This window comes from Erpetoichthys calabaricus, chromosome 10 (genome assembly GCF_900747795.2).
Source record: "Erpetoichthys calabaricus chromosome 10, fErpCal1.3, whole genome shotgun sequence".
In the NCBI taxonomy this organism is placed as follows: domain Eukaryota; kingdom Metazoa; phylum Chordata; class Cladistia; order Polypteriformes; family Polypteridae; genus Erpetoichthys; species Erpetoichthys calabaricus.
The window spans coordinates 143,836,134-143,850,155 of NC_041403.2; the positions used below are offsets into that span (position 1 = coordinate 143,836,134).

At 36.3% G+C, this 14,022-nt stretch overlaps 1 protein-coding gene across 1 annotated transcript in view; it reads right to left on the reverse strand.

Moving 5' to 3' along the window:
* rbl1 (retinoblastoma-like 1 (p107)) overlaps positions 1-14,022 on the reverse strand; it is a 64,932-nt gene that overhangs the window by 24,436 nt on the left and 26,474 nt on the right. The window contains exons 4-9 of the mRNA XM_028812020.2: positions 10,205-10,269; positions 9,986-10,114; positions 7,622-7,782; positions 7,135-7,199; positions 6,376-6,562; positions 3,395-3,561 (exon numbers count right to left, since the gene is read on the reverse strand). Of these exons, the coding sequence (XP_028667853.1) occupies positions 3,395-3,561; positions 6,376-6,562; positions 7,135-7,199; positions 7,622-7,782; positions 9,986-10,114; positions 10,205-10,269 (774 nt within the window). The remainder of the gene's footprint in view (positions 1-3,394; positions 3,562-6,375; positions 6,563-7,134; positions 7,200-7,621; positions 7,783-9,985; positions 10,115-10,204; positions 10,270-14,022) is intronic.

Below are 14,022 nucleotides of genomic sequence, written 5' to 3' on the forward strand. Positions count from 1 at the left end.
ATTTTATATATGCCTTGTTTCGGCTGCCAATTTAATCTAGTAAGCAGCATAAAATAAAAAGTATACAGAACAAAATTGTTTAAGGTTTAGTCAGACATCTTCCCTTTATGAAAATAACACAAACATGTTTGAGGAGCTAAATCAAAAGCTCATTCCTGTATCATATAGTAAACACACTTCGTGTCACCAAATAGAAATTCCATTTTAAACTAAACTCGTTATTTTTCTTTACTGGATAGAAATGCAGAACCACCTCAAGACCATCTCCATCACCTAAGAATATGTACAGTATATCCTAAATGTGGCTATCAGGAACACACTGGAATATTTACAGTACTAAAGCACAACATGTCTGAAAACAACAGTTAAATCAAGTGGTTGAAAAAAAAAAAAAAAAAAAGAATAAAAAAAATATCAGTCATATAAAGCTGATGTTTGCATCTGTATTCCATCATTTTCCATTAATGACTGCTTTTAAAAAATGTGAGGTTTAACTAAATTCAACCATGCGTTTTTTTTTTTTTTTTTATTATGGACTTTAACCAACTACTAAGGCTATCATATTCTGTAAACGTACAAGCAGAAAGTGTAAGGATATTGAACAAGTCAACTGGCTACACCTGGTAGGTTTTGAAAATATTACATTTAAAAGCAAAACTAATTATATTTGCAGAAGAAACACTGGCATGACTGAAATCATGATCAAACTATATCTGGTCACTGATAAAATGCACTTCAAAACTATTTTTGCATATCCAACATTTTACAACAATCAGTTTTTATCAATAGCATTGATTGAAAACTAAATTGAAAAGGTGTGCTGCTTTTTGAATCGAGGACAAACCTTGCTTTTCTTTTGATCTCAGCTAGAAGACTAGCTGTATTCGGTTATTAAATATTACTTTAACATTTTCAAGTTTGCACTAGCTAAACACAAAGACAATCTAAATAGACATTTTTGAAAATAGCGTATGTGCCATTCTTCCAAGTAAGAAAGAAGTAATTTAATATATTGCTTGAAATCAAAAACTTGACTCTGTCAAATCAATGTTAAGACTGTGGAAGCAAGCAATGAATTACCAGAAGCCAACCTATACTGCTATTATTTAGAGATTAAGATTTTTTGGTAATCTTGTGCATGGCATATGTTGACTTTAATGTTGGGCTGTCAATGTTAAAAATTAATATATACTATAACACTTTATTTTTCCTTAATTGCATTTAGCATGTGTTTTGCAAATTTAAATGTCACAGAATTACAATGTCCATGGCTAATCGCTTAAGAGCAAAAGAAGGATGATAGCAAAGTTAAAACAATGAAACTAAATTTAAAACATTTTTCATATAAATCCTTGATTTGTTAGGCCAATAAAGAAGTTGTGTAGTAGTATCATTTACAGAAGATGATTACTGGACATTGCTGAACCAACTTAACACTAGAATTACCAGAGCCTACGAAAAAACTCGTAGATCCGGGCCGGATCTACGAGTTTTTTCGTAGGCTCTGGTAATTCTAGTGTTAAGCATGCGGTGAAAAGAGACTAATGAGGCATTTAGTAATGGAGCATGATTAAAAATTTTAATAATTTGACAACCCTGCTTTAAAGCAGTGCTGGTTTCAAAGCAAAGCATTTGTTCATCTTTAAAGAAAAATCTAACCAAATGTCATCCCTTGCCTGATAAGATTATTTGGCTACAAGGCATCTGTTATAAATAAACAGAGTGCTATTGAGAAAAATAAAAGGAATGTAAATTAAATGTTTAGATATTAAGCCCACTATAATACCCAAAAAATGCTAAATGCTTAAACATAGTCAATATACTGCGGTGGGTTGGCACCCTGCCCGGGATTGGTTCCTGCCTTGTGCCCTGTGTTGGCTGGGATTGGCTCCAGCAGACCCCCGTGACCCTGTGTTCGGATTCAGCGGGTTGGAAAATGGATGGATGGATGGATGGATGGAATAGCATTGATTTTCTATCTGGGTGAAATTTAGTCTAAATGCATATACATATTAAACTGTGTTTTCAGGGTGTGTGTCACATCCAGACAGAAATTACATCGAGAAATCACCCCTAATTGCATGAATTTCTTTTGCATTGCAACATTTTAATTGTCTCAGCACAGGACACTGTCTATTCATTTCTCCCCAGCTCTGTCAGTGGTTTGAATCCCAAGTTAAATTACACTTTTTTTTTTTTTAAATATAAAATATAGGTAACTGCGATGCAATCATGTGTTTTACTTTTTTTCTATGTAAAGATAATCTTTCCCCAAAAAACACACTGCTTAATTTTTCAACAATTGTTCTCAAACACTGTTGTTCCATGGCGCTTTGTAATGTGCATGTCTTCCAATTAATTCATAAGCCTACCCCAAGGTCCAACTATCAAGTTTGGACTCAGGATGCATGTCCAGTTTATAAGTTTTACATAAATATGTAATATTGGTATTTGAAAGTTTAAAATACAGTTTTAATTCATATGCGAATTAACCTTTTTTCCTAGGTCACCTACTACAATCAAAGTACTTAAGTCATCAGGAAGACCCCATAATACAGTACAACCAGTGTTTTGTCTACATACAGTAAGGTGTCTAAAAATCTTTTGCTAAACAAGTCCTCTGGCAAAATTACTTTTCAACAAAAAACAAGTCTCTCTTTCACAGACACAGGTAGTGATTAATAGGCAAATATGTTTACCATCAACTTAGTTCAAGTATCTATTCTGTACTGGTTTGAAAGGAAAACCATGTAGATACCTTTATTACATTTGGCACTTAGACATGTCTGATTGCTGATATGAGGTGATATCTTTATATTTATTTTACAGGAGTATAAAGATATCATTAGTGTACTTACGTGAATGTCAAATGTGACACGCTTATGGGAGGGGAAGCATTTTAAAACGGAGTTGATTATAAAAATTATTCTGCAGTTCCACTCTTGGAAGTGCCAACGAGCAGCACAAAACAAATGTTTCCACTCACTGTGGAGATTTTGCAACTTAGAGATCATACTCCCAAAAGTCCCTGGGGTGTTACTGTATGCCATTAGGACAAGTTTAGAAACATTCTATTATCTCTGGAAAAATTTTATAACATCAGCAGAAAAATAAAGGCAGTGTTCAGTTGTAGCATCATGCAAAAACCTCAGTGCTGACAGCTGTTTTGGAACCTGACAGCAATTCATGATACCATGAGTTGTAATAACATTTCAAAAAAGCATCTTTCTACAGGACTACAAAATTAACTACGTGTATCATTTGAGAAATATGTACCCCAAGAGATTGCTTTATAAGGTATACTGGACTTCCATGGATGAAGCAACATATAGTACAAACAAAAACATAAAAGTATTAATAGCAAAAATAAATAAAACTGTAAAGTTACCCTCACCTGAAAATCTGCATCAGTTGGTCACTTGGAGCATTTTTGAGTCCCAAAACCATGCTCTGCAAGCGGCTGACACTCTGTGTGGCTGATGAAATAGGGGTTACTATGGCTTCTTTTTCTTTCAGGTATCGCCTCCCAGTTAATGGAGTTGAAGGTGTAAAAGATCTTGCCTGCATAAAAAATAAATAAATAAATAAAAACAATTACTTATTCTGAAATTACTGTATGTCTCATTGTACAAGTAGCCAGGGGGTACAACAAAATGATATTGTTTCAATAATACACTATAGACTGCAGGCAACCTAGCAGGCAAGGTATTTATCTATAATACAATTTTTAAAGATCATAATATGGATAGGGAATAGTGTACCAAGAGAAAATAGATAAAAAGAGCAAAATAATAGTTCTCCTTAATTACTTTCTTTGGAGACACCCGTAATATCCCAATGACACAACCCTTACTTTCACTGTGAAGTAAAAATAAACTTTAAAAAAATATATTCAAGCTCTTTAGTGATACAGTGGAACCTCGGATCTGGTCGTGAACCGAAGCAATTTCCCCCATAGGATTGCATGTAAATACAATTAATCCGTTCCAGACCGTACGAACTGTATGTAAATATATATACTTTTTAGTTTTTAAGCACAAATATAGTTAATTATACCATAGAATACACAGCGTAATAGTAAACTAAATGTAAAAACATTGAATAACACTGAGAAAACCTTGAACAACAGAGAAAACTAACACTGCAATAGTTCGTGCTATAGTGCTAGGAACCGCTGGCTAAAAACACTTTTTTTTTTTTTTTTTTAATGAGTTTTAATGAAAAATCCGTAATTTAATAAACCACCAAGAAAAGTAACATTGCAACAATGCAGGCTACGAACCGATCACTGTAAACAGAACTGAAAACAAAAACAAGCCTTCTCTACCTTATGCGTCCCTCCCTAACACTCGCGCTGTCGTGCGGCTGTGCGTGTGTGTCTCTCTCTTTTGCGAGCCTGGAGCGCCTGTGTGTGTGTCTCTCTGTGTGTGTGCGCGCCTCTCTTTCGCGTGTTCTTGTGTGTGTGCGCGCATCTGTCTGTCTCTCTCTCGCGCTGCCTGTGTGTGTGCGCGCGGCTCTCTCTCGTGCACTCCTGTGTGTGTGCGTCTATCTCTCTCTTGGGCTGTGTGTGTGTGTGTGTGTGTGTGTGTGTGTGTGTGTGTGTCGCGCGCTCTCTCGCTCTCTGTCTTGCTCACTGCACAGAAAATGCACAGGGAGGGACTGAACATTTACAAACCGAAAGGGTTTACCGAGTGTGTGGTCGTGAACCGAGGCAAAAGTTTGGCGAACTTTTTGGTCGTAAACCGATTTGTACGTGTACCGAGATGTTCGTGAACCGAGGTTCCACTGTACTGAAGTAGTACCATAAGGAAAAAAAAAAAAAAGCAAGAATACTTCAACAATCTTGTACCAAGGCAGCTTAATTATTCTATTACCAAAAATGCATACTGGGAAACAGCATTAAAGTTTAAAGACAAGCTATTTGTCAGATCTAAAAGAACATAAATGGGAACTTGACATTCTTATAAATAATCGGCACTTTCTGAATCTCGTAGCTGCTCTTCTTGGAGTCTGGTGGAGGATATTGTGGACAGAAATTTTACTCTCAAGACCTGATATCCCACACAAGAACTGTTCTACATTTTCCAGATATCACAATTTTTTCAGACTAGTACAAGTACCATAATATCAATGCACAGATCTACACATTACTATCACTTAAAGACAAGCTGATAATATATTAAAAGGCTTAGTTATTAATTATTGAACTAAATACACTAAACACAATAAATCTTAATTAGGTAAAGAAAGAATTACAGAGCTTTGGGAAAGAAGAATTACAGAGAATTGGGCAGATCCAAATAATGATAGGCCACTAAGCTTAATGTGCATCACAGATAAATTAATGTAGGCATTTATTAAGGAAAAGATTACACATCACATGTCAAGAAAAGGTACATTATCAAATAGTCTGCATTAGTTCAAAAAGGAGAGTTTTAGTTTAAACAGGAGAGTTTAACTACTATTTTAGAATTCTACGAGTTCTGAGTGATGTGCGAGAGATTTACCTCTACTTTCAGGAGCCTTTTCAAAAGACAGCAAAGGAGAGGCTAGTAATCAAACTAATGGAAGTAGGAATTTATAGTGTTGTGTATATGAGGGTACAAAATTTGCTTAAACACTAGAAATAAAGGGTTATATATAGTGAGAGAAACGTTTTCATAATTAGGTGATGTCAAAAGTAGAACCTGCCTTTAAATATTTAATGTTCACTTTTCTTTCCAGTCATTGCGGATCTTCTCATCCCAAAGTGCTTTTCTGTTCAGCTTCCTGTACCATCATTCTCCTCCCATTAGAGGTCTCACTTTTCAATCATAAAATGTTTGGCTTCCCTCTTACTTCTTTATCTCCAACCCCCCTCCCGCCAAACACCATAACGTTTTCATTCAACCCTATGGAAGTTGATATTTTGTAATAAAAAAAAAAAAAAAAAGTAGATGACAGCATATGCACCCTAATCTCAGCTGGTGCATCTCTAATCTGTTCATAAAGATAAACTACCAGAACACAGTGAGCTAAATATGCACTTCACTTCTGTATTTATAATTGACAATAGTCATAAAACTTACTTAGCAAAAGTATATCAGCAGTGCTGCTTCCCCAGAGTAAAAATAAAAAGGTGAAGACACGAGACATTTTTCAAACCAAAAAAGGGAACAGACTACATTTCACATCATTTCATTCAATTACATTGCTAATTTAGTATATATTCACAGGTATTGTGCATACTAGCATCTACAACAATAGAAAAAGTCAATATATTGCATATATATTTGTTGACATCTGTTGACGGTAAGCAAAATTGTTTACTCAATACAATTTCATGCATCCATCCTGGATATCATTCATCAAAACTGGGAGAAATTTTTCTTCTACCTTTTCAAAATGCTGCTGAAGGTGACATTCCACTTGCCTCCTTGCAGACATTGTTTCACCAGGAAATTCAAAAGACAATTTGTGTGGTGTTCCAATTTCTTCATCAGCATCTGCTCCCAAAAATACTCGCTCATCAAAATCCCCAACTGTCAGAACATATTCTTCATACTCCTTATTGATAGCTTTGCTGAAAATATGATAAATAATAAAATAACATTATGTAGTAATTTTAGCAGTATTCTAGTCTCACTGGAACTGAGGTGGCTACATACTTATGAGAGCTGGGCTTTTAAACACTGCATACAGAATACCAAGTCACTAAAAAAATTAAAATGTACCTTACATAAATGCTAAGTGTATCAGAATATCTTCAGCATAAGTGCTAGTTTTAACTGTGTATGTGTGTAAAAAAAAAAAAAAAAACACTCTTATGGTGAGCTTTCTCAAGAAGTTACAGTCATTGAGAATCCAGTTTAAGAAAGAGCTTCCCAACATCAAAGCTACATACAAACAATATCAAAGCATTCCCTTGGAGGTCAGGTGAGAAGTCTGTTTAGCAATCGCTCCATCAGACTTTAAGACCCAAACACAATAAACACATTTTTGCTAAAATTATTAAATATTTTTTCTATTTTCAATAAATATGCTCAGATGCAGATGTACACATGACATGACAAAGCAAAAAATTACCAGCAAAGGTTGAGAACATGTCCATTAGAAGACCAATTAAAAAAAAAAAATCATCATCACAGTACTTACTTGTTTTCTGTAAAATTCTGAATGTCCAACATTTCTGTGAAATGTTCTTCATTTCCCTTCAAAATCTGGGACATAAAAAATAAGGTATAACATCATAAAACAGCAAAATAAAAGACAAAATAATTCTTTATAACCTTGATGGACCCACATATTAAAAGCATTATTTTTTTGAAGGAAAAAATACACATTGGTTTGACAGTGCAGATGTACAGCTTAATGTAGCACACATTATCAACAATTTAAACAAAAGCACAAAATAAACTGTTGGGTTAAAGAAGATAGATATAAAAACACCTCAAAGTCATTGTACAGCAAGTTTTGATAAAGAATGGGCAGTTTAAAATGCCCAGTGAAATCTTTAATACTGTGCTTTTTGGTGGAAGGCTTTGGATAAGGCAAATAGTAATTAGAATCAAATTTATTATGTACTCATCTTAGGTATGTTTAGAAAGAAGAAAAAAAAATGTTTTGGAGAAGAAACTGCTACCCCTTTTTGAAAAAGTCTTCTAATGTAAGGCCTGAAGTAATGCTCTTTAATTCCTTTTGCTTCCACCACCAACCCATCATACAGTTCACAGAGATGATTGATAATACAGGGAGGGTCTTCAGATGTTGTGAAATCAAGGCTGTTGTACCCAGCTGGCAGTCCTGAAGGAGACAGAAAAAAGATGGAAAAGGGATTACTTTTGTAAGTGCAGCTTTAATGACTACAACCCAAAAATGAAATGTTTAACTAACTTATTAATTATCTGGAAAAGAAACGCACAAGGAAAGAAAGTCAATAATGGGTTGACAAAACCTATAAAGGCAGAAGATATTTACTTTCTAAGGTTAAATATTTCAAGATGTTTTCTAAAATCTGAAAGAACATGTACGGAATGGGGTATTTGGACATTGCTGCATGGTCATTTGGTTTCTGCATTTGTATTCTGAGAGTTCTCAGTGCACACTGACTGGAGTACATTTGAATGAGAGATTGACTACACAAGTAAAACATCATGTTTTCAGCCATTTAAAATTGTGATGAATAAATTATCAAAGCAAAGGAGAGGGTTGGTTAAGTGTGGGAGGTTGCTGCACTTCTGAGTTTGTAGATTATATTGTACGCTTGACCTAATTATGCTAATATTGGGTGCACAGAGGAACAGTACACAGACGATTGTGATGCAATAATGATGAGACCAATAATTAAACTGTAGCTTACACTCATGTCAAGAACTGTAACTACTTTACAGTCTTGTTCACAAGTTAGAGTAGAAGTAGTTATGAATTGACCAAAAAATTGGTGTAGCAGTGTAATTTTTATGATCACTGTACAGGTGTGTGGTGGTAAAAGTGGGAACAAATTAATCACATGTAGGTTTATGCTTAATGGTCAGTCTACATCTTCATTCTCACCTACTGTTTGGTCACAACCTCTGCTTAGAAACCAAATGAAAAAGACTTTGGGTAGAAGTAGCCAAAATGTGGTTCCTGTTCACAGTTATTTGGCTGAGTTTGCATGACAAGCTGACAAGCTCAACCATGCACTACTACAAATTTTACAGATGGACATGTGTAATAAAAAAGGTTTTCTCTGTAACAGGAGAAGGGATGAAATAAAGGAGTAAGAGGGGGGGTTGGTCGCTTCAGTGCAAAACCAGCTACAAAGATTGGAATGTTTGGGATGATAGCGAAAGAATGTGCAAAAACTTGCTTCTCATAAAGAGTTTCAGAATGTTATGGGAATACAGTCAAGGCCATGTACTTGTTTTTCACTTCGAGGGGCTTCATTGCAAGCAACGCTCGTTATTGTGTGTCTTCTGATACTAGGCACCATCTCAGTGAGGGCCAAGTAGAAGAAAAACAATACTGCGTCCCGTGGAAGGGTGTGTGCTGAAACTGATCACTTCTGTATACACTGCTTACACGCAAGCCATTTTGGGTAAGGACACTCAATTAGTATATAAGGGAAGGTTCCGCCCTCAGTTTCTTCGGAAGCTCAACCGTGGGGAACATGCACACCGCCCGGTATTGGACCAGGCTCACGAGTTGATCCTCTGACGAGACTGACACGCGGGCTCCCTCAGTCTACTGGTCTAGGATGATGGCTCTGGGTCTTTTGATATTACTGTAAGTATAGTATAATTCATATATATATTATATATATATATTACTGTAAGTCAATGGTATAATTTATATATATATATATATATATTACTGTAAATCAATAGTATAATTCATATATATATATATTACTGTAAATCAATAGTATAATTCATATATCTGTACTACTGTGAGTCAATAGTACAATTCCTATATCTGCATGTATATTGCTATTATATTGTATGTAACTGATATTATATTTGAACAAGTAAACAATTGAAGTATTGGACCTTTCCTCTCTGATTCTTGCCTGCTTATTTTCTGTTAAAACCTTTGAACCATTTTCCCCAAACTAAAACAACATGTGACAGCTGGAGCCATCTGTTCATGCAGTGTGTATGCCCCCTTTACTATACAAGGAACCAGGCAAGACCCAATAGCAGAACAGCCATGGATGTACCGCAACAAGAAAATATTGTTGGGATTCTCTGCCTCAGCTAACTTGAGAGTTAACGGATATTTCCAAGTAGTGCCTGAAGACTGCTGCCAATGTTAGCATGGCCTAGACTATTAATAATAATAATAATTAATTCATTACATGTATATAGCGCTTTTCTCAGTTCTTTTCAATACTGTGTTCCACTACCAAGTCATGAACAGTCATAAGCATTCACTAACATTCAATTCTGTTTCACTTTAGATAAAATGTATTCAATATAGTAATAAGAATGCATTATGAAAAAGACATACACAATAAGCCAATTACCTTTAAACAGAGGATTGATTAGGCAATTCCTGTTTTGACACATTAATGCATTGGCAAAAATAAGATCTAAGCAGCACAGCAAAAGATGATAGGAGTTCACCAGATCATCACCAATCATACGGAAATTCCCTGCAAATTGAAATGAGGTGAGGAATGAAATGCAAGTTAGTTTAAACAAATCTGAAAATAGCTTTAGAAACAAAGAAATAGATAATGTACCTTTGGTATGCACAAAAAGTGTCCAGCAAAACTTAAACACATCACTTGCATGGCATGGAAGACGCCTGCAGGAATAAAATAGATTTTATACAGAAAACAGAACTAGAATTGCAAGAGTTTAACATTAAAAATGAACCTCATATACAGTAGACCCCCACGAAGTCACGGTTCAAAGTTTGCGGCCTCAGTCATTCATGGATTTTTCCTTAGAACCTATCTAATAATTGTCAGCGGAAACCGCAAATATCCTCCTCAATTTTTATGGCTTTTATTGTTGCAATACTGCACTGCAGAGAGACCAGTAAGCAACTGTAGAGGAAAATGCGGCTTGGGATGGTGAAAGTAGCCAATAGAATTTAAAACTGCAACTCCCAGCAGTCCCTGCAGTGGCTCTGATTGGTCTTCTGCTGAGGGTGCTGGGGCTGTTGGGGTCAAAGGATGTCAGCGCGGCTTTTAAAAAAGGGGGCCGGTGACCAAAAGCAAAAAAAAGAAAGTTTTTTAATTTGTGTTACAAGTTCCTGTGTCTGCCTTCTGTTGAGTTACCTGTACTTATTCATTTTGTCCTGGATCGTTTCGTGCGTCTGGATTGTCTGCCTGTGTACATGAGGACTGTAAGTGGATTCATGGCCATCCTGCAAAGAAAGGAGCGCTCCTGAACCAGTCAACCCGCCTTCACCATTTCAGGAACAACTGGTAAGACTATCTTTACATTCCCATTTAACGTGTGGATCCCTGGACTATCTATTTTCATCATTACATTTCATCCGTTGCTGTTTTTCATGATTTACTCTGTGTGTTTTGTTTGTGCTTTGTTGTATTTAACGTGTAATCGCCATAAGGGGAACGGGGTGGTATCATCATTTTCATTTATTTCATTTGTTTTCAGTACATTCTTTATTTGCTGTTTGATTACCGGTTTGCTTTATTTTTGTCTCTGTTTGTGAGTGTGTGCGGGTCGGGCCAAGGCTGGGTGCGTCCCTGGAATCTCCACCATAAAAATAAATAAATTGCCATCTTCTCAACGGTGTGAATCTTAGCGGCACCAGACCACTACAGCGTTCCTCTTAACCCTTCGTTTCCCAGTGCCATTTGTGAGCACGCAGGAGCTGATCAGTCAGTGCCATACATTCGTTGAGCATCCAGCTCATGACCACTGCCAGCCCCTTGTGAGCAGGGGGATGAACGCACCCCTAGAAGACACGGACGCTCCTCAAAAAACCACTCTTAAAAAATGCTGATAGACTACTTTCACATTGCTCCCTTACTTGTTGGGCTTACTTGCGGCTGCTCTGTCACGTGATATGCTTCTCACGCTACGTATACTTAAAAGATATCTATATAGATATCTCTATCTCCATCAATCTATATATATATATTTATACAGATATATTACTAGGGGGCTTTGCTCGCCCACCAGCCACGCATTTCTACCACTGGCATTGTAAAGGGGGGGCTGAAAGCATGCTAAGGAGATGTGGTCGGATCAGCTGCTGTCTTGCTGCTGCTGCCGAGCTGCGTGTTCTGCTTGTCGCACTACGTGTCGATCATTTAAAAGCCTGTGCATCAGCTGTCCTTTTGTTTCACAGCCTTCTCTCACGGGATGTTAAAGTGTCTCTGAGAAAATCACGTAAAAATCACGCCTTCCAAGATTTTTTTTTATAATTATATTAATTAGGATAGGGGTTTATACAAATTAAACTAAATACCAAAGAAATCAATGTAAAAATGAGGGATACTTATTTTAAAATAACCTTTTTGATGCTGGCAATAAAAATGTTATATACATCAAAATAAAACCAATTTGCCAAAAGTATTAGATCATTTACCTTGAATAAATCTATAACATATACTGTTTATTAAAATTAAATTTGAAAATTGCATAGCCATATTTCAATTATGGTAACATTGTTAATGGAGTGGGTAAAATTGTTAATATGAAGGTTTTATCATCAACTTGCTGATACAGTAATCCCTCCTCCATCGCGGGGGTTGCGTTCCAGAGCCACCCGCGAAATAAGAAAATCCGCGAAGTAGAAACCATATGTTTATATGGTTATTTTTATATTGTCATGCTTGGGTCACAGATTTGCGCAGAAACACAGGAGGTTGTAGAGAGACAGGAACGTTATTCAAACACTGCAAACAAACATTTGTCTCTTTTTCAAAAGTTTAAACTGTGCTCCATGACAAGACAGAGATGACAGTTCTGTCTCACAATTAAAAGAATGCAAACATATCTTCCTCTTCAAAGGAAACAGAGAGGAAAGCAAACAAATCAATAGAGCTGTTTGTGCCGCGGTGCTTCGTATACTTAAAAGACAAAGCTGTTGAAGGCAGCAGCTCACACCCCCTCCGTCAGGAGCAGGGAGAGAGAGGGAAAGAGAGACAGAGTTTGTTTTTCAGTCAAAAATCAATACGTGCCCTTCGAGCTTTTAAGTATGCGAAGCACTGTGCAGCATGTCGTTTCAGGAAGCAGCTGACAAAAGATAGCAACGTGAAGATAATCTTTCAGCATTTTTAGACGAGCGTCCGTATTGTCTAGGTGTGCGAACAGCCCCCCTGCTCAATCCCCATACGTCAGGATCACAGATAGTCAGCGCAATTGAGATAGAAAAGTAAGCAATCTAGCTTCTCAGCCATCTGCCAATAGCATCCCTTGTATGAAATCAACTGGGCAAACCAACTGAGGAAGCATGTACCAGAAATTAAAAGACCCATTGTCCACAGAAATCCGCGAACCAGCAAAAAATCCGAGATATATATTTAAATATGCTTACATATAAAATCCGCGATGGAGTGAAGCCGCGAAAGGCGAAGCGCGATATAGCGAGGGATCACTGTAATTACTAATTAAGCCAATTTCATTATGGTTATGTTTAACCTCAGCCAGGGAATGGGTAATATTTCTCAAAAGAAGTGTTTCTAGTTGAGGCTTGCATACAACAGACTTCAGTTCTGCATTAGATCTCGCTATCTGCTTTCCTTGTTCATTTGTGTAACTACCGTCTTTTTCCGAAAATAAGACACTTTCTTACTTTCTTTTTTGGTCCAAAATACGCACTAGGGCTTATTTTCGGGGGAGGACAAAAATAAAAGTATATTTATATATTTTTATTTAATATTTATTTATTTTACACAGAATACAGAAATTAAAATTTATTCAATTACAGTCATGTCATCTTCTTCTGGAACATCGTCATAAATCAAGATTTACACCCCTGGAGTCTTCCACAATTCCCTTTTTGTACTCGACGGAATAGCTCTTTCGTTTTGTACTCATTTTAACTGCGGTTAAAAATTATTCACTTTATAAAAAATAAAATTACGTATGAGGAAATAATCAGACTTACAAGACTGAAATGAACAAACATTGTATCTGCACTGTCGCTCAATGTAGACTGCTGCCTTAACGAACAATTATTTATAGTGTGCGCCAACGACGCGTTCCATCGCATTCTGCATATGCATGCCCCCCTCCACCCCCTCCCCACCTCATTCGACCATACTCTGCGATACGCGCGACGCAATACAACACAGCAGAGCAGAGCGGACACAATATTTATGTATTCATGCTGCCTTATGTTGTATTTTTAAGATAAATTCCAAGAATTAATTTGAAACGAACTGTAGAGGTAAACAATGAATTTCTCGGAATATTTTATTTCAAACATTTCTCTGAAATACGAGTATTAGGGAAGCTAAACATACTTAATAAATCAACAGCATTTTTTAACGAATTCTTTTTTTCACATTATTTTAAGTAGGGCTTATTTTCGGGGGAGGGCTTATATTACAAAAAGTTCCGAAAATCTCGATAG